This window comes from Lissotriton helveticus, chromosome 4_1 (assembly GCF_964261635.1).
Source record: "Lissotriton helveticus chromosome 4_1, aLisHel1.1, whole genome shotgun sequence".
In the NCBI taxonomy this organism is placed as follows: Eukaryota; Metazoa; Chordata; class Amphibia; order Caudata; family Salamandridae; genus Lissotriton; species Lissotriton helveticus.
This window is the reverse complement of record NC_136063.1, coordinates 1,218,122,773-1,218,142,865: the sequence shown is the minus strand read 5'-3', so window position 1 is coordinate 1,218,142,865 and position 20,093 is coordinate 1,218,122,773. Positions and strand designations below refer to the sequence as shown.

Below are 20,093 nucleotides of genomic sequence, written 5' to 3'. Positions count from 1 at the left end.
TGGAGGCGGTGTCTGCTACGTCTAGAGCGCAACAAATGGAGTTGTTGGTTATGAGTTTACCCTCCTGTATGAGGTAGTTTGCCCTGGTTTTGTATTTGTCAGGAAGGTGTTGCAATAGGGTCTCTAACTCGTCATAGTGTACCTTATCGTACCTAGTCAACAAAGCTTGTGTGTTGGCAATTCGCCATATATTGGCTGCTTGTGATGCTGTACGTTTTGCAGAAGCGTCCAAGAGTTTTGATTCTTTGTCGGGAGGTGGAGCATCTCCTGACGTTTGTGAATTGGCCCTCTTTCCGACATTGGAGACTACTAAAGAATCCAATGGTATTTATCCCTTGATGTAAACAGGGTCTGCTGGGGCAGATTTGTATTTTTTTTCTATCCTGGGGTTAATAACCATAGCCCTAACAGGAGCTTTGAACACCTCAGGAGCATGTTTGATTACCCCTGTTAACATAGGGAGGACAGAAGTGGACCTTTGGGATGTATCGAATGTGTCCTTTAAGAAATCCTCCTCCACAGGGTCTGTATAAATCTACCCAGTGGTATCGTGCAGCTCTAAGAACAAGCTGGTTGAAACCTATGGTGTCCTCTGGGGGGTAGGTCTAGAGGGATAGATGTCAACTTGTGGTACATTAGGGACATCTGGTGTATTATAATCGTCCCATGGGTCTGGGTTGTGAGGCGGACTAGGATTCCCTAGTGGTGCGTCATCTGTACCCTGCCCCAGTCATCAGAGGTATCATCATCATCATCCATTGGTGGAGGAGATGGTGAGGGGAGTGGAGATGGTGTAGGGGAGTGGTGTGGAGGGGGAGGTGGAGGTGGTGAAGGAATTCTGAGATGATGCAATGTCTCTCTTCTTTGGTGGAGGTGGAGCCGGTACAGACATGTCCATTGGTCTCTTTTTGGAGCTGAGAATTAGTTGACCTGTTTTTGGGTCTTTTACCAGAGTTTTTGAGGTTGGATATAGTTTAAAAAGCTCTTTTGGTTGAGGCAGGTCCTTTGGAGCCTATTTTTTCAGGTTCAGTGGTTTGCTTGGCACCGAATCTGGAGTGGATTTATGCTCTTTTGGCTTGGAAGCGTGAGATTTCTTAGTCTCTGAAGGAACCTGCGGTACTGGTTGATTTTTCGGTTCCGAGGGTTTTTTCGGCTCCAACGGTTGAGCATGTGTACTTTTTGGAAGTGGCTTTTTAGTCGGTTCCAATGATTTTTTCGGAGTCACGGGGTCGGTGCTAGTAGGTTTAGGTGCCGAGAGCGTCGATGTGGAGGCAGTGCTTGGCACAGAAGAGGAGGATGGTTTCTTTTTGGGTGCAGGGGTTTGGCTTTCGGCACCGACAGCAGGCTGACTCGATCCCGAGTGGCCTGAAGGCTTGTTTGTGCCAGAAGGCAGGGCGTGAGAAGTTTTGTCTTGGTGCGTACCTAGGCCCGAAGGTGAAGGTGTTACTGAAACCTTTTGCGGTGGTGGAGGGAGTGGGTCGGGGTCGACGTCACTACTTACAACCCGCTGCCCAGGAGTGATGTCTTCGACGTCGAAGTCATGGGCTTCTTCTTCGATCTGCTCCAACTCTAGCACATCGGCGCCCTCCTGGAAGATGTCGTCGGGGATGGATGTCGACGAGCGAGCCATGCTTCTTCGAGCTCGACAATGCCGAATGGTCTTCTTGGAGCGGAAAGAGACTCAAGCTGGACAGTCTCTGGCCTCGTGCACCAGTGAAAGGCAAAGGTTACACACTTCATGAAGGTCTGTGTGTGGAAACTTCGATCCACATTGAGGACACTTTTTTAAAAGGAGTCCTTTCCATGAGCCAGATGTAATGGCCTAGGTAGGCCCGAAGGCCTTCGTCGACGACCGGAATCGGGGACTTTGAAGTTGAAGAGATGCGCGACGACTAGAGATCGCAATCGAAACAATACCGGGGAAAAGGTGAAGGATTGCGAGTCGAAAGTTGTATCGGTAACGGCACCGAACTGGAGCGCAATAAACACATCCGATCCCGATGGCGGAAAAAAAAAATCTGAAGATGGAGCCGATGCCCATGCACACTATGATCCAAAGGAGGAGTCACCTATCTCGTGACTTCCAAAGACTTTTCCAAGACAAAAACAAGTGCAAACATCCGGGGCCAACACCAGATGGCGATCTATGCACAGTGTGTGATCTGCAGCTCATATGCCTCAAACAAAATGTTTTTAAAAAAAATCCAATTTACAAATGACAGACCTGGCTAATTTTGTAAAGGTGTACTATTTTTATGAGAAAAAATCTTGCAGAGCTCTTTTTACCAAGCCATCATTCACTTTGCTTCTCAGTTTGTTTTCTTACTAACTTCACTAATAGGTGCTTGAAACTCCTGATGTAGTGGATTGGTTTATCAGGATTCTCCCTGGGTTGCTGCATAAGACTCTGCTTCTTGGACTTTGTGGAGGTGTCAATGGGTAGAAAGTTAAAGGACTGAGGGCCTACCATAGTCAAGAGTCGCTATAAGCAGGTGCTACCCTCCAGTCATTCAGAGTGCACTGATGTTACTGGAGAGTCAATGGTGGAGCTACAAAAGCTTTAGTGGAGGCATCAGAAGGTCTAGAATATATAGACTTAGTGCTGCTTCTTTGACACACCAGATTACATAGATTGTTTTAATATCACCTTAACAATTAGCTGAGTTAAGCAGCAGTTTGAATAAATTCACATTTATTTTACATTTTATTACAGATTTTCTTTACAAATCGCCTTTATTTCTCCATTTATCTCTACCTCTGTCTTTGAAAAAATCTTCTACAGAAGACTGACTGCTGCACGTTATGGGGTTCGACTGACAATGCCAACGTCCACCAGAGAAATCCTGAATTGGAGGTGCTCTGTTACCAGTCACTTGAGATGCTGCTCTTCTACCAGGTCTACCTGCAAAACAAAAGAAATCTATTACTGTACATTTTTACTGTTAACTGATTTTCCTAGAACAAAATGGAAATAGCTGTAGGATAGTGAGAAATGGTTAACGCTTTGCCTGTGACGTTTGACCCATAACTCCTAAAAGAGAAGGACAGTATAGACTTCCTGTTATTGGGTCATTAAATGATAATATTTGTGGATAATCATTCAAATCTTTCTTCCCAACAATATTCTGAATATATGTCTTCTTTTGTGCACACATTGCTATTCAAATATCCCTAATAGTACTGACAAAAGAACAATGAATACCCAAATGCATGCATTTACACTAACATTTAAATTGGTAACATACTTTAACAAAATGGACACCAAAATGACCCTAGAGGAAGTTTTGTGAAGGATGGATCATGGATCCAATTAAATATGTACTGGGGCAAAATATGATCCTATCACATAATGGGTGAAATATGGGCTAGACATAAAGGAGCAGGACTGTTGATAGACCCACAATTCCCAAGACTCAATATGTGGGACAATGGTTGATTGCATTAAGCAATTACAGTTCACTAGTTGGTTGACTGAAAGTGGATCTTTTCACAAGTAATAAAGCCTGCTGTCCTATTGCCACCTTAAGGTATATGGGACTAGGGATACAGTGGGTACTCTGCAGTGATGGCATACCATAATGGGCACATGACGTACAAGAGTCACAGTAGAGGGATGGAAAAATGAGACAGAACTCCAGTATAGTTAACAGAGCCAAATCAAGAACAGGAGAGGGGCCTGGACACAGTGATAGAGGATCTGTCTCCATGTAAAAAGGAAAATGCTACTTACCAGTATGCATCAGTTCTTGGCATGTAGAGCTGCAGAGCCACACACTATTGTATAGATCGCCATCTGGTGGTGGGCCCGGATGATTACACTTTGCTGTTGTCTTGCAAGAGTCTTTGTCTGTTAGATGACTCCTCCTGTAGATCGTAGTGCGCATGGGCATTGACTCCATCCTCAGATTGTTTTTCGCCATTGGGGAAATGATGGAAGTTGTACGAGTATAGAAAAGGATGTCCATGTCTTGTGTATCTAATTAAGATATTACTGGAACAGATATAGGTAGCCAGGGAGGCGGGTGGGCGTGTGTGGCTCTGCAGCCCTAAATGCCAAGAACAGATGCATACTGGTAAGTAGCATTTTCTGTTCGAGGCATATGGACTGCAGACCACACACTATTGCATTGATTGCATAGCAGTTTTTCTCCCTTAGCTGCGACCACCAGTATCTGTTGCAGTAGTTTGAAATAATATCTTGAGTACAGCCTGGCCCACACTAGCTTGTTGTTTTGCTTGCACATCTACACAGTAGTGTTTTGTAAATGTTTGCGGTGTAGACCATGTAGCTGCTTTACAGATATCATATAGGGGTATATTTCCTAGGAATGCCATAGATGCCCCTAATTTACGGGTGGAATGAGCCCTAGGGGGAATAGATAGAATGCGTTTCGCTTTTTGGTAACAAATTTGAATGCATTTAACAATCCACCTTGCAGTCCCAGATTTTGAAATGGGATTACTTTTATGTGGAGGAGAAAAGGACACAAACAATTGTTTTGGTTTAAGAAATGGTGTTGTCCTATCAATGTAGTAGAGGAGTGCTCTTGTTACATCTAATGTATGTGGAGCTCTTTCCGCAACTGTTTGTGGTTGAGAAAAGAATACTGGCAACTCAATAGATTGGTTGAGGTGGAACAGTGAAATGACTTTTGGAAGGAATTTCGGGTTTGTTTTGGGAACAACTTTGTTGTGATAGAGTTGTATGAATGGTTCTTGAATTGTTAATGCCTGGATCTCACTTACTCTTCTGAGTGTGGTAATAGCAACTAAAAAAGCAACTTTCCATGTAAGGAACTGTAACTCACACTTATGCAAGGGTTCAAATGGAGGACCCATAAGTCTAGTGAGAACAATATTTAAATTCCATACCAGGGAGGGTGGTATCCTGGGAGTAATTATTCTTTTGAGTCCTTCAAAAACGCTTTGATGGCAGGTACTCTAAATAATGACAAATGTTGTCTGTTTTGAAGGTAGGCTGCTATAGCAGCAAGATGTAACCTGATTGAGGAGTACGCTAAATTACATCTTTGTAGATGGAGCAGGTAGCATATGATGTTTTGGATAGAAACATCTAATGGGTTAATGTTGTTATTTGTGCAATACACAACAAACCTTTTCCACTTGGCAGCATAGCATGCGCTAGTGGTGGGGCGTCTCGCTTCTTTTATGACATTCATACAATCAGGCGGAAGATTGAGGTATCCAAATTCTAAGACCTCAGGAGCCAAATCGCTCGGTTGAGCTGCATTGGGTCTGGATGCATGATCTCTCCATGGTTCTGTGTCAGTAGATGTGGAGAGAGTTTTAATTTTTGATGTGGTACTACTGAGAGCTCTAATAGTTTGGTGTACCATGGTTGTCTTGCTATGAGAATCAATGTGAGGGAATGTTGCTGTAGCTTGCGTACCACTAACGGAATTAGTGGGAGAGGCGGAAAAGGGAACACAAGTTTGTTTGACCAACCCATCCATATCGCATTGCCTTTGGACAACAGTTGTGGGTATCTGGCGGCGAAGCTTGGGCATTTGGAGTTGCAGTGTGTGGCGAACAGATCTATCTCTGGTTGGCCCCACTTGTGAAAGAAAGGTTGAAGAACTTGAGGATGAAGTTCCCACTCATGTATCTGTTGTGTCTGACGACTTACCAGATCCGCAACTTGATTGTGAACTCCTGGTAGATGTTCTGCTAACAGAAAGATTTTTTTGAGGAATGGCCCACCTCCATATGCTCTGCGCCAACCGGGAGAGCTGTAAGGAGTGTGTTCCTCCCTGTTTTTGGATGTAATACATGGCTGTCATATTGTCGGTACGGACTAGTACAGCCTTGCTTGATAGGTAACGTTGAATCGATTTTAGAGCTAGAAAAATTGCTAGCAAATCCAGATGATTTATGTGGAGTAGCTTTTGTTGCGGTGTCCATGTGCCCTGTACTGTGTGTTCTTCCAAATGCGCTCCCCATCCTGTGAGAGATGCGTCTGTGGTTAGCACCACTTGTGGAACAGGCTCTATGAACGGCCGGCCCTTGGAAATGTTTTTGGTGTTCCACCACTGCAGAGAGCGATGTGTCCGGTCGTCCACCACGACCACCAGATCTCTTATTTGTTGTTGAGCCTGATCCCACTGACTTTCTAAGCACTCTTGTATGGGGCGCATTTGTAGTCTTGAGTGTGGCACTATGAAAAGGCAAGATGCCATTATTCCGATTAATTGCATGAACACTCGAGCTGGTAGTGAGTGTTGCGACTGGACTTTTTATATAAGAGCTTGCATACTTTGTATCCTTGTTGGATTGGGGGATGCAATTGATTTGGAGGTATCTATTGTGGCACCTAGATACAGTTGAGACAGGGACGGTTGGAGATGTGACTTCGTTTGATTTTCTGTGAATCCTAGCTTGTGTAATAGGCAGATGGTCTGATGAGTGTGCTGTACATATTGGTGGTATGAGTTGGATTTTATTAACCAGTCGTCTAGGTATGGGAAGATATGAATGTTGTCCCTTCTTAAGTGTGCTGCTACTACTGCTAGACACTTTGTGAAAACTCGAGGTGCTGTAGTTACTCTGAAAGGGAGTACTTTGAATTGGTAATGTTGACCGTCTAGTACGCATCAAAGGTACTTTCTGTGAGATTGATGGATAGGAATGTGGAAGTAGGAGTCCTTGGGATCGAATGTGGCAAGGAAGTCGCCTTGTTTTAACAGAGGCCGAACCTGCTGTAATGTGACCATATGGAAGTGGTTGGACTGTATGTAAAGGTTTAGAGGCCTTAGATCTAGTATAGGTCTGAGGGAACCGTCCTTTTTTGATATGAGAAAGTGTAGGGAGTAAACTCCTGTGTTTTGATGGTGTTTTGGGACTGGTTCTATTGCATTCTTTTGCAGTAGAGATGCAACCTCTTGTTTTAGGAGTGTGAGATGCTCCTGTGACATGGGACGTTGTCTGGGTGGTGTTGTTGGAAGAGTGGAAGTGAGCTTCAGGCAATAACGTAACAGTACTCCCGTATTTATTGCTCTAGAGGCTGTGTCAGCAGCATCTAATGCACAGCGAATTGAGGTATTGGTAATAACCTCGGAAGCCCTGGCTTTATATTGTTCTGATAAATGTTGCATGAGTGTTTCTAGCTCATCATAATGAGCTTGATCATATCTTGCTAACAAAGCTTGAGTGTTAGCGATTCTCCAGACGTTGGCTGTTTGTGAGATGGTGCTTTTTCCTGAAGCATCTAAAAGCTTGGATTCCTTATTAGGGGGTGGAGCATCCCCTGTTGTCTGCGAGTTAGCTCTTTTCCTCGCATTTGGCAGCTGATCTTTGATGTATGCTGGGTCAGTTGGAGCCGCGTTATACTTTTTTTCTAGTCTGGGGTTAATTACCGTGGCACTGACGGGGTCTTTGAATACCTCTGGTGCATGTTTTACCACTCCATTAAGTATTGGTAATGTGGTTGTGGTTTTATGTGACAACAGTAATGGATCCATAAGGTAGTCCTCTTCCACTGGATCTGTATGTAAGTCCACTCCATGAAACGTGGCTGCTCTATGAATGAGCTGTGTAAACCCAATAGTGTCATCTGGGAGGGATGGTCTACAAGGGTATGCGTCATCTTGTGGCAGATCTGGTGCATCTGGTACATTATAATCTTCCCAGGGATCATCTGATGGCCCAGGAATATTGTCTGTGTCATCTGTGTCATCTATGTGTTGCTCACTTTCTACCCAATGTGAATAATTGTCTTCATCGTCATCATCCTGTGGTATAGGGCTATGGGTGATGGATGGTGAGTGTGCAGGAGAAATATCTATTGGTATCTCTAGCAAAGGTGAAGGAATTCTTACGGGGAAGTTTGAGCATGCTTTTAAGAGGAACTGGATGTGGTTTGGGAGAGTCCATTTTCCTCTTTTCAGGCACTGTAATTACATATCCAGTCTTTGGATTAAAACAAAGAGTCTTTTGTTTTGGGTCTGGGTAGAAAAGCTCTTCTGCGGAAGTATCCTTTTTCGGTGCCGATTTATCTTGCTGGGACCGAAATGCTTAGAAGGTTTTACAGTGTCTATTGTCTTTGGAGTGGATCTTGGCTTCGGTTCCGAAGACTTGGTGTTATGTTTCTTTTTCGGATCAGAGCTTTTTGGATCCGGAAATACTGGTCCCGAAGCACGTTTGGGATCATCGACCTTCGGAGCCGAAGTGTGTTTCGGTGCCGAAGTGGGCTTCGGGTCGACTTTTTCCGGAACCGGAGTTGTGTTTGGTTCGATAGACTTGGGAACCTCTTTCGGTGCTGAGCTTGTTTTCGGCTCGACCTGTTTCGGTACCGAGGGCTGCTTCGGTGCCAGAGTTAGTTTTGGTTTGAGGACCTTCTGCTTGTCGGGACCGACAGCCGGAGTCGACTGGAGGCTTTTTTTGGATTTTTTCATAGCTGAGCCAGAAGGCGGGGCGTCGGAAGGTCTTGGTCGGTGTGCACCTGGACCCGGAGGTGGAGGTGGATCCAAAGCCTGTCCCAGTATGGGGGGGTGAACAGAGTCGACGCTTGTACTCACGACCTGTTGACCAGCTGGAAGATCGTCGTCTTCTGACTGTTCCTCGGCTCCGGAAGCTGAATCCTCTGCTTCGGAAACTATGTTGTCCTGTTGTTGTTCTTCGGACTCTATCTCGATCAGAGCCTCGTCTATGATGATGTCTGGTGTTGATGAAGAGGTCTGCACCATGACTCTTCCAGCTCGACGGTTTCTGATGTTTTTCTTGGACCGGAACGAAGCGCAGGCCTGGCAATCTCGACTCTCGTGCTCTTGGGACAAGCACAGATTGCAAACCTCATGAAGATCAGTGTGAGGAAATTTGTGTACACACTGAGGCACTTTTTTGTTTTTTTTGTCGTGATCTCACCTTTAAGCAAATTGCAAGTTGTTACAGCCGTTTTGTGGTCCTGGGCTCCCTCCGGCCTACAGCACATGCTTACGTCTTCCGACCAACTCCTTACACTGGAGTTTTAAGGTGTAATCATAGGACCGAGAGCCTTCACACTTCGTTATCAACACAGTCTCAGATCTCTGCCCATAGTTAGAAGAGGTTGCCAGAGGCTATTTGAGATGTTACCAACACTAGCTATATCAAGACGAGCCATTGCAAATGCAGAGTTCAACCATTCTTCAGTCCTTAGGGGGTTGGGGTCTTACCATTTCATGCAAATTTCCCTGCGCGCTAATAAAATAAGACACAGTAAAAGTCCTCTGTCCTTCGCTACCAAGTTCTTTGTTAAGTTGCAGCCATCGGCAAAAAAGACTAGAGTCCCGGTTTATTAGTAGGTGTTTCATTCAGGAACAGACACAACTCCTTATTGGTAATATTGATCTGTCCACAGCAAGATCTGAACCCTTGGCGGTAATCGCTTTAGATGCCGCCAAGGCGTTTGATAGGGACTGTTGGTCCGATCCTTGGGAGGTTCTGGAAGCCATGGGCATAGGCCCTGTGTTTATCCATACTCTCAGACAATGTTATCAGGGAGCCTCTGCACAAATCCTGGTAAATGGGACACTCACTTCTAGTTTTGAGATTCAGAGGGGAACAAGGCAGGGTTGCCCCATCTCCCCCCTGCTGTTCAACATATATATAGAGCCGTTGGCCCAGGCAATAAAACTTGATGATCTGATTCTGCCTTTTAAATCTCAGCAGTATACATCAAGAATAGCACTATATGCGGACTACATCATTCTCTACACCTGCGACCCAGAAACAACAATGCCAAGGGTTGAGACCCTCTTGGGGGAGTTTGGCTTAATTTCTGGATATCTAGCCAATTCCTCCAAGACGAAGGTAATGTGCTGGAATATAACACACTGGATGGGGCAGACCAGTACTGAGTTTAAATACCTTGGCATAACAATAGTTAGCGAGTTAGACAAAATTGCGCCCTTGAATCTGAAAAGAGTCATGAATGAATTAGATCGCTTGTTCGCAAGGTGGAAGAATCTCCCTTTGACTATTTTCGGCAAGGTAAATTTTGTTAAAATGACTGTCCTCCCCAAGCTGACATACATCTTTAATGCTGTTCCTTTGAGGTTTCCTCAACATGATATCTCGAAAATAGGGAGTTTTATATGGGGGGACCAAGGAGTGAGGCTGTCCTGGAAAAAACTGAGGTGGAGGTTGCTTAAAGGTGGGCTAGCTCTTCCGGATATTAGTTGGTATCTGGTAGCATTTCAATTCAAAGCCATCCGGATGCTTTTAACAAAACCAACACTTTCAGCTTGGAGGTTTCTGCTTAGTGAATTGACAAGCAATGTTGAAGGGGGTAGAACAGAAGGGCTTCTTTATAAATTTGGAGCACCAAATTTTTTAAGAAGGGGCGCCTGAAGGTCCTTAAAACCCACTAGAAATCTGGTGTGAAGTACGGACTAGGTGTGAGATTGGGTATTACTCGGACCATGCCCCTATTTGGGATTCCCCGGGGACTCCTCTTTGCCTTAAAGATGGGTTGGCTGCCCCTATTAGGGAGGCAGGAGTTTCCATTTGGTCAGATCTGGGGGACACTGATGGGGTGCATCCATGGGAAATACTGAGAGCCCAGATAGGCCCTGGATTCTCCAAATTTAAGTTTTTACAACTGAGGTCCTGGTTTGAGGCAGAGAGCCGGGGTATAATGGGAGACTGGGAGACAGAGCTTCTTTTTATGTCAGACATTCTGATAAAGAGAGGGGTATCAATTTGGTACAAAAAATTTGTTGAAGCAGATGACAAAGACATTCCATCTCAGGCTTTGGTGTGGAGACAATCCCCCTTTGAATCTGTTATAGAACAGTTATTAGAGCCCTCGTTAAACCTTCTGTACAAATATATAAAACCAGCTAGCCTAAAGAAAAAACATTTCTTTGTCACCAATCGCATTTATTATACCCCAGCTAAAATAGCAAAATTTGCCCCACCCCCGAGCCGAAATGCTATAGATGCATGGCCCCTAAAGCAAATGACATCCATGTTTTCTTTGAGTGTGCAAACCTCGTAGCATTTTGGGAAGGGATTGGGGGCTACTTGCGCAAGATTTTTGGTACTGAGGCACTTCTTGAAGGGTGTTCTTTCCATGAGCCAAAGGCCCAATGGCGCAGTTGGGACTGACAGCCCAGACGAACGGTGGAATCGAGAAGCGCAAGCCTTTCTTCAACGCGGGTAACTGGAATTACTATCGAAGACGATACCGATGGTATGATGTAGGACTGGAAGTCGAAAAGAGATCAGTAACGGGACCGAACGATAAACACATCCGAGCCCGATGGCGTAAAAAAACAATCTGAAGATGGAGTCGATGCCCATGCGCACTATGATCTACAGGAGGAGTCATCTAACAGACAAAGACTCTTCCAAGACAACAACAAAGTGTAATCATCCGGGCCCACCACCAGATGGTGATCTATGCAATAGTGTGTGGTCTGCAGCCCATATGCCTCAAACACATTTTTTTGCCTTACTGTCCTCCACCACAGTCCAGTCTTAAATATCACATAACCTAGTAGATAAATATTTAATGATTTAAAATGTACTTCTATTCTTGCCAGGGTGGTGAGCTGGTCTTTAATGGAAAAATGACAAAGGAAGGTAACTTCCCTCCTCCTTGTATAGATGATATGTGCTCCATTATACAATATGAATAGATGGGTCAATTATTCAGAGAAAAATTAGATAACAGTCCCATCTATGTAGTGATATGCTGGTATCCAGGGTGATTTATACCTGGGAGAAACATTTTTAGCTTCTTAATCTTTTGTCATTCTTCATTCATCTCACAGTTATTGGTGCTGGAGTGGGCACTACAATATCAGATTATACTTCATCTAAAATACCCAAAGAACAAATCTTCTGTTGCATACTTTTCAATGGAGAAAAGAGATGACACTGATTTTTTTCCCCATGCCACAAAAGGAACAATAAAATATAAAACATATATATTTTTCTTACTGAGATTATAATAAAGGTAAGGGTAACAAGCATTTGTAATGCAATAGGTCTCACATTTACGCGAGTTTAAGCTATGTGTATTGTAAATGACAAATGCCTTCGATTTATGCTTTAAAAACGAAAACAAAAATAAAAGGCATTGTTATTTGTAATGTCAATAGCTCAAACTCGCGTAAATGTGAGACCTATTGCATTGCAAATGCTTCGCAAGTTTAAGCTATGTGTATTGTAAATGACAAATGCCTTCGATTTATGCTTTAAAAACGAAAACAAAAATAAAAGGCATTGTTATTTGTAAAGTCAATAGCTCAAACTCACGTAAATGTGAGACCTATTGCATTGCAAATGCTTGTTTTAGGAGGGTAAGCGGGAAGGGAACAGAGTGGGCATGCGTCCAAGAGCCCCTGTCCAGCACATGACAGCTGAGGGGGAGTGTTGGACTTGGCCCTTTTGGCAGGTTCACCCCTAAACTTTTTGCTTTTATATGTGACCTGGTGTTAGTTGTTTTTGGCTTCTGCGCACTTTAACACTGTGTCCCAAGTGTAAAGTGCATGCGCAGTCTGAGTGCATGTGGTGAGATTGGCCTGCCCTCCCTTAGGAATGCATGGGGAATGTGTGTGTCCATGGTGGTTCCTGATGTGTGGGGAGTGCAGGGGCGAGTTTGGTATGTGCGAACTCGTGAGATTAAATGCTACGCGATGATGTGCGCAGATTTAATGTGTCTGGTGTGTTAGTGCCACTTTTAGAAGTTAGCATGTCTGTGCAGTGAATGTGAATTGACTGTCTGGCTTGTGTTTGGCTGGAGCTGGCTGATGTGCCTGGCTCGATGAGCCAGGATGGGTCTGCCCGGTGTTGAATGGGGAGATCTGCATGTTGATGGCAGGGAGGAGCTGCACCTGGGACCTGAATAGGGCTGTGCCTTCCCTCCACAATGCTGGCTCCGCCCCCTGTGGTGTGTCTGATGTCCCTAGCCTGCCCTGTGAATAGCGAGAGGGGCTGAGCATAACAAAGTGCTCCAAAACCAGTTGCATATGGTTTTCCCTTCACCCTGTGCTAGGAGACAAAGGAAAAATGTGTATAAAAAGGGGCTGTGACCCCATGAAAAATGTTCTCACTGATCCTATCTTGAGGGGGGCCTGCTGCTGCTGCTGCTGGGCACCAGGAGGTACCGCCACTGGGGACTGCCTCCCTGCTGGAGGGCCCTGTGAGCTGGCCCCTGGGCCCAGCCTTTGCCCCCCTGCCTTCTAAAGAAACTTTCTCTGGACCCTGAGGAACCTAGTGCCGGGAGGCGCTTTATTCTCTTCAGGAGTGCTTTATGCTCCATTTTTAAGGAGCGCTTTGTTGTGGGGCCAAGGGGAGCAGTGCGTCTATCTTTGAACTGCAGCGTGAAGCTGCACCACGTGGGATCCCAGCCTTCCTGGCCGATTTCGGCGCGGGTGCCCAGCCCGCAGATTTGCCATTTATTCTATCCCTAGCGGGTGCCCACCACGCCAGGGACCTTGTGCCAGCTTTTCATGCCCCTAGCGGATGCCCACCCCGCCAGGGATCGTGTATGTAATTAACGGGAGCCTACCCCATATTACCTGCAGCCTGCCACCAGTGATTGTGTATTAATTTTAGGGTGAGCCTACCCCTCGTGTTGCCCCGTGTTGCAGCCTGCCGCCAGGAGGAATGTGGAGGGCCGCCGCGCTGCCTACGGCGACCCGGAAGTACTGGGGAGAAAAACAGGAAGCAGACAAGAGCCACCCTGCGCTCCTGTAACCGGAAGAGAAGCCGGCCGGAAGAGGGTGAGCCCGTGATGGTGAGGAAGCCAGGCGGGAGCCTACCCTGCACTGGCACATCGCTTAACAGTAATAGGGAGACTCGGCGCGGCTGAGCAGGGCTCCCGGGAGCTTTGGAGAGCCCTGCGGTGGTGATCCCGAGGAGCCCCGCGTGCCACCTAGTCACTTGGAGCCTCGGAGGCTCCACGGAGAAGCGGCAGCCACAGCGCAACCGGAGGAGTCTGGAGAGTGAAGCTGAGGGGGCTCGAGGCACGGTGCCGGTGCCTACCCCTGCCGCCTACCAGCCCCGTGCAGCCCAGAACGTCCAAGAGCCTCAAGGGCTCCAACGAGAAGTCCTGTGTCCCCGGGCGAGGGACCGGACGAAGCCATAGAAAGGAGACCGCCTGAACAGGTGAGGAGGGGCCGGAGGGGGGGAGAGAGAGCCGAGGCACGTTGTTAGTGCCTGCCCCCACCCACAGAGACCCCGAGAAATCTGCCGGTGTGCCCCCCGTGAGTGAGGAGGGGGGGGGAGGCCTCACAGTGCTTTACAGCTGCCCCACTGGACAGTGGCAGCTTCAACGGTTGGCATACTTTGTAGGCACATTTGTTTAATCTTAGATCCTTGAGTGGCTCTATTGGGGGCATGGTTTGGCTCATAAGAGTGGCGCCAGTGTTGGTGCCCGCGCACTTCCCCCCAGTTGCCCAGCAAGCCGTTTTGAGTATTTCGAGTCCCAGAGCAGGACTCCAAAGCTTGGGGCATATTTTGGTCAAGTTCTGTTCTAGCCCCAGTGGTCCTAGAGCCTGAGGGCTCCAACCAGGCACATCTTGTTTTCAGAGCTTAGAAGGCGCCAACCTTGGGCGCAATTTGTCCTTAGTGCTCACTGAGGGCCTTTGCCGCATTTTTTTACCTACCTCACAGCTGCCCAGCAAGTAGTGGGCAACTGCACCGTTTAGGTTCTTCATTGTGAGCGGACATGTGCTTTGGACTCAAGAGTGAGGAGCACTCCTTCGCCCCAGTCATTTCACAGCTGCCCAGCAAGTAGTGGACAGCTGCCAAGTTTAGGCCCTAAACTCTTGCGCACTCTTCTTTGGCTGCGTGCGCAGCCAGCCCTGTCTTTTGGGACAAAGGGCGTTTGAGCCCCTTGAAGGCCAGTTGGCCTGGGGTCAGTATCCTATGTGATTTTGGCGCAAGGTGATTGCCTTTTTTGTTTATGATGATAAATGCCTAATGTGATTTGTGCGTAAAGTGTAATGCCTTTATGCCTGCTTTAGACCTCTAACGGTGTTTACATGATTAGGAGGGTGTTTTGCCTAGCATAGTTTATGCTACTCAGTTTATGTGTCCCTGCATGATCTATGCCTAAGGTGATTAGTATTGTGTAGCGTGTACCTACCTTTTACCAGGGGTTACTGGTTGTGTTCTATGTGAGAAGTTGGCCTGATATATAGTGCTCACTATTCTAGTGATCACTTTGTATCATACCAAACAACCCTTATTGATGATTGGTTGTAAGTCAACCTTTCAGACCAGCTATCCTAGTAGCATGGACACGAGCAGTCTTCAGGCTAAACTCTAGAGGGCGTGTTAAGCCAGCTGTTTTACCATCACAGATACCCCTTGAACACCAAGTGAAAGGACACCACACAAGTTGTTATAAAAATATAGGATATTTATTAATAACAGTTCTACCCTGAACTCTTTATGAGTCAGGGAGCTAAGCACAATACAAAACTCTTAAGAAAATACTTCAAGTTGCACAATTTACACAAATACCCGAGGGGCACGAAAAACCATATACTACAAAAGTGGAATGCGAAATACTAGCAGGTAAGTAACAAGATCCAGAGGCTTCAGGATCGCTAGAACTACACTACTGAACCTTAAGATTACGAGCAGGAGGCCTAGGGAGATCGGGTGCAGAGTGTGCACTCTCACGCGGGATGCGGGAAGAAGTCTATGGATGCTAGATTTCGTAAAGTTAGTGTTATCGGACGAATCCGACCAGTTAGGCTGAAAACGAAAAAGGATCTGGACACTTAGATAGTGAACCTACGTTGGAGCACCGAAATGCTCGAGTTACCTAGCCCAGGGGCTGCGGCTGCATAGGGTTCAAAAGACGTCGGGAATCCTCGTTACAGTCTATGGAGCCTGAAAGAAGAAGTTGCTGGCAGGCGACCAGTGATGAAGTTCGATGGGATCCAAGCCTGGATCGGAGTTGAAGATGACCTCAAAGCAGAGGGGACTCAGTTATTGATCACTAGCCAGTGATCAGATGGGCACCAGGATGGCACCGGATGAGGGCACCTCGACCAGGTGAGTGGGCGACGCTTGGCTCTGCAGTCTCTCGGACCAGGAGGCGTTGTCGGCGACCAGGATGGAGGGGCGAGCTGTCCCACGAGGGTGTCTGCTGTCGGCGCTGCTGGAACCAGGATTGGAGCAACAAGCCTTGGCAAAGGCAAGCCCACGCGGTGGACTCAAGATGGCGTCTGGAGTGGACCAGGAGGGTCCAGGGTGCTCCTCTGTTGGAGGGGAGCAAGGGCCAGTCTGGAGCAACCAGACCAGCGGTGAAATCGTCGTGGTACGTCGTCAAGTGGGTCACTAGCCAACGGAAAAGTGACCGGACAACGTGGCAAGCAGCAAGGAAGCAGAAGGGCCCCACGCAGATCTCGTGGATGCTGGGAGGCTGGACTTCGGTGCTGGAGCTGCTTAGGGTTAGGGCTTCTCAAACCCCAGTGCACTTACTCGAGGGTCTCTCGGGGGTCGTGCTGGAGAAGCGTCGTGCAGGTCTTGAGGATGGCCGGTCCCACGGGTCTCGTCGCACCCACGAATCTCAGCTGTGCTGGATGATGTAGGTAGAGGTCAGAGATGGCAGGGAATCCGGGTCTCGTCGAGCTGGGCAGTCTTGATCCGGAGGATGGACTTCAGCAAACCGCAAGAGCTTCGATGGTGCCTGCTGGTGCAGGGTGGCTACTCCTTAGCCACAAGGGAGAATCTTCAGAAGAGTCAAGAGTTCCTTTCGTGGAAAGTAGTTTCAAGATTCAGAATTATCTAATTTGGGAAGGGGGCCTGCTCCTATCTTTATACTAAGAAAAGGGTCTGGCACGCGACTAAGTCCTGCCCTATGGGTGGGACTAGATGGGGGGGGGGGGTTACACCCCTCTCCTTTGTCCGGTCTCTTCCCAGCTCAGGGGCTGGTGTGCCCCAGGAACTGGTTTGAGCCGGCCTATGCACAGTGAGCACCGGGGTGCCACTTGCAGTCACCTTCCTTTCAGCCCTGCCTACCTGGAATACACAAAATCCTGTCTGGGATGGTGCTGGCACCGCCCCTGACAGGAAACCCTTTGTCCATGCCTCCGTTGCTGGAAGGACTCCCAGCAGCAGGAGGGCAGACTTGTGTCTCGGTGGCAGCATCCATTTTGTGGACCTGAGGCTATGTCTGACTTTAACCGGGGTTCACAGTTACATACATGTCGTGGCCCTCTAGAAGGGTGGAATGCTAACCCCGTCGCCAGAATTGGCGAGGGGTTAGTATTCCAATTCGTATGACACCTTACTCGACATGTTTTGATAAAGCTCTACCAAAGTTAGCACTTAACCGCGAGGATTATCATGCACTTAAGAGTATATGGTATAGCGTTATCATGGAACAGCTATTTGGACTTGGTTCCGCAAGCTGCAAACGGGCTCAGCTCATGCAAGAGCACCATCTCACATAATTCCAAGCACTCTGCCTTCAGGATTGATAATGCCCGCCATAGGACTGACTGATAGGAATATATGTGTCCATTTTAGGGTTAGATATAGGAATACTATATCTAAAGCAAAGGGTGTTTACACCACCTTGCCCCAGCTGTCGTGCAGCCAGTTGTGTCTGTTTGGGTTGCCAGCCAGGGGTGGCATAATACATGCTTCAGCCCCTGGTAGGCCCTGGGTACACCTATGCCCTGGATACCTAAGGTATGCTGTACAGGGACTGATTAAGTGGCCCAGTACCAATTGGTAAAATGCACCTAAGGTACATGGTTGTAATTTAGAGAGAGAACAGCTAGGCTGTGGGTCTGATTAGCAGGCCCACAGCCAGGGAAAGTCGTAAATCAGTGAAGCAAAAAAAAAAGCAAAAATCTGGGGTGGCCATGGGATTGCAGACCCCACTCTCCTACATTCTACAATTGTTATTTTGTGCTACAGTTATTATAAGTTCTACAAGTGCTATTTCTACTGAGTGCTGATTTTGGCAGTGGCCCACGAGGCCCTGTCATGTTTAAATAATCCCCTGTAAATACTGCCCAGTGCCAGTAGGCACAGTGTATCTGCGTGGCTATGATCTAATGTGTTTATGGTAATACAAAGGCTATTTTTATATATAACCTTGTGTGGAGTTACTTTTAGTGGTGTGCCTAGTGTGTCGCTGCTGTGTGTGTGTTGAGCAAATGCTTTACACATTGCCTCCGGGAAAGGCCTGACTGCTCGTGCCAAGCTACCAAGGGGGTGAGCAGGGGTTATCTTGGCGTGTAACTCCCTTGCCCTGACTAGAGTGGTGGTTTCTGCCTGGCTTTGGTGCAAGCCTTAGCCAACCAGAAATCCCATTTCTAACAGGGAGCGACTCTAGTCCTGACAGCCTATTATACATTGTAGTCGCCTAGGTTTATTTTTAAGAATGAAGTTAGTACTGTATGTTCAGCATGTTTTTGGGAACAACCAGTTTTGTCAGACAGACGAGGGAACTGGAGCACAGGGAGATAACAAAAAGCTACAATATGTAGAAAGCGGTCAGCTGGTATTTGAATTCCGTGCCTCTTGCACAACGGCAGAAATTTAGCATTGATGGGGTATCTATTTTCCTCTCTGTAAAGCGGTTGTACCAAAAGCTCTCAGTTCTTTTATCAGCTGCAGGTCAGGAACAGTCTTGGCACGGCCCCTTATCTGTGAGTTGTGACGTTCCCTAAGGTTTTACCGAGAACATAAGTGTTGCCCCCATACTCAGGGAATGAAGGTCCGGTGACAGGATGGATTCATCCTGGGTTCATCGAATTGAACAGGTCCTTGCACATTCCTTACCAGCGTGAGGTGCTCTTTAACATCAGACCCCAGGGGAGACACTTCTGAGCTAACTCACTGCTCACATCCTTGGTAACAAGAAAAGTGGCACAAATGCCAATCTCATTTGTAATGTAGCACTAGAGTGCCAAAACTAAATCACTAGTATGCATGCTGGTGATATGCTAAACACATGGCGATTGTCTAAAAAGCTAAATAAATTGGAGAAAAAAAACATCAAGTGCCTAAGGAAATTAAAGACGGCCCGTTATGTTCGAGAAGTTGACATAGCTGATAATACGGAAAGACTGTGCTTGCGTCATAAACGTTGTGTTGCAGAGTAAGTGTACACACGGATACATCTATGTGACATGCTATAAAAAATAAAGTTATTCAATAACAAAGTGAACCTCTGTGAAGTTTGTGCATGAAGGGGTAGAAAAAAGTGCAACGGCGATGTTGTCCAAGTGCTCAAAAAAAGCATCAAGGCTAGATGGCCCAAGTGTTCATTAGTAAGTAAACGCACTTACTGGAATTCACATGCAGTCGCTCACATTATAGTGAGATGGTCCGCGAAATAAGCTAAAACACAAACATAGACGGAATATTTAGAAAAGGCTAAACAGCCTTACGACTACATGTGTCGGTGGATGTACTGTGACCAACGCTTACCCGAAAAAATGGATGAAGTTGGCGTGGTCGGTTCAGCTTTGTTAATAAAGAGTGGCTGTGAACTGAGCGTGAAACCAACATTAGACAAGCCCAGCAGACACTAGTAAACGCAACTGTACATCGCGTTAAAAAAAACGTGGCTGTAACGCTGTACTTAACGCTTACCCAAATCGTGGTGAAGTACACATAGTCAGCCATTCCCAGTGTGTTTGTGATAAACGTGACAACATCGCTAGTGTTTAAAAAAGCCGGGATCTAGAAGTAACCATGGTGATGCCGAATGTTTACAGCCATAGAAGTGGAAGAAAGACATTCTCAACTACATTCCGGAGGGCGCCGGGCTACTCCATTTGGCAGTTGTCTGTAAAGTAACGCAGTGGGAATGGAGCAGCACGCACTTGAGGGATTTTCGCGCCATAGTCTTCTTTAAAAGCTGTACTGCCGCAAGTAAAAGATCCAGTCCGGATGGGCGGGCCAAAAGGAGACAGGGCGGTAACAAGGAGGGACTAAAAAGCCTCACTCACAATCCAAAGCCAGCGTTTAACATCAACGATGACGCAAGCCAATCCACTTCCGAAATCACCTCGACGACAACAGATCTCGCAGAGCAAGCAGCGCTTGTGCTGCAGCTCTAAGCGAGACCTAAAAAACAGGGCTTGGGGTAGTAGTAGGGGTATGAT

The 20,093-nt window shown here is 46.8% G+C and overlaps 1 protein-coding gene across 2 annotated transcripts in view; it reads right to left on the bottom strand.

Annotated features, from left to right (window-relative positions):
- Positions 1 to 20,093, bottom strand: part of LOC144829052 (NFX1-type zinc finger-containing protein 1-like) — a 1,360,324-nt gene that overhangs the window by 1,061,903 nt on the left and 278,328 nt on the right. The window contains exon 5 of one of the 2 annotated variants that reach the window (XM_078687796.1): positions 2,732 to 2,902. In XM_078687796.1, the coding sequence (XP_078543922.1) occupies positions 2,732 to 2,902 (171 nt within the window). The remainder of the gene's footprint in view (positions 1 to 2,731; positions 2,903 to 20,093) is intronic. The other variant, XM_078687797.1, reaches the window with a different exon arrangement.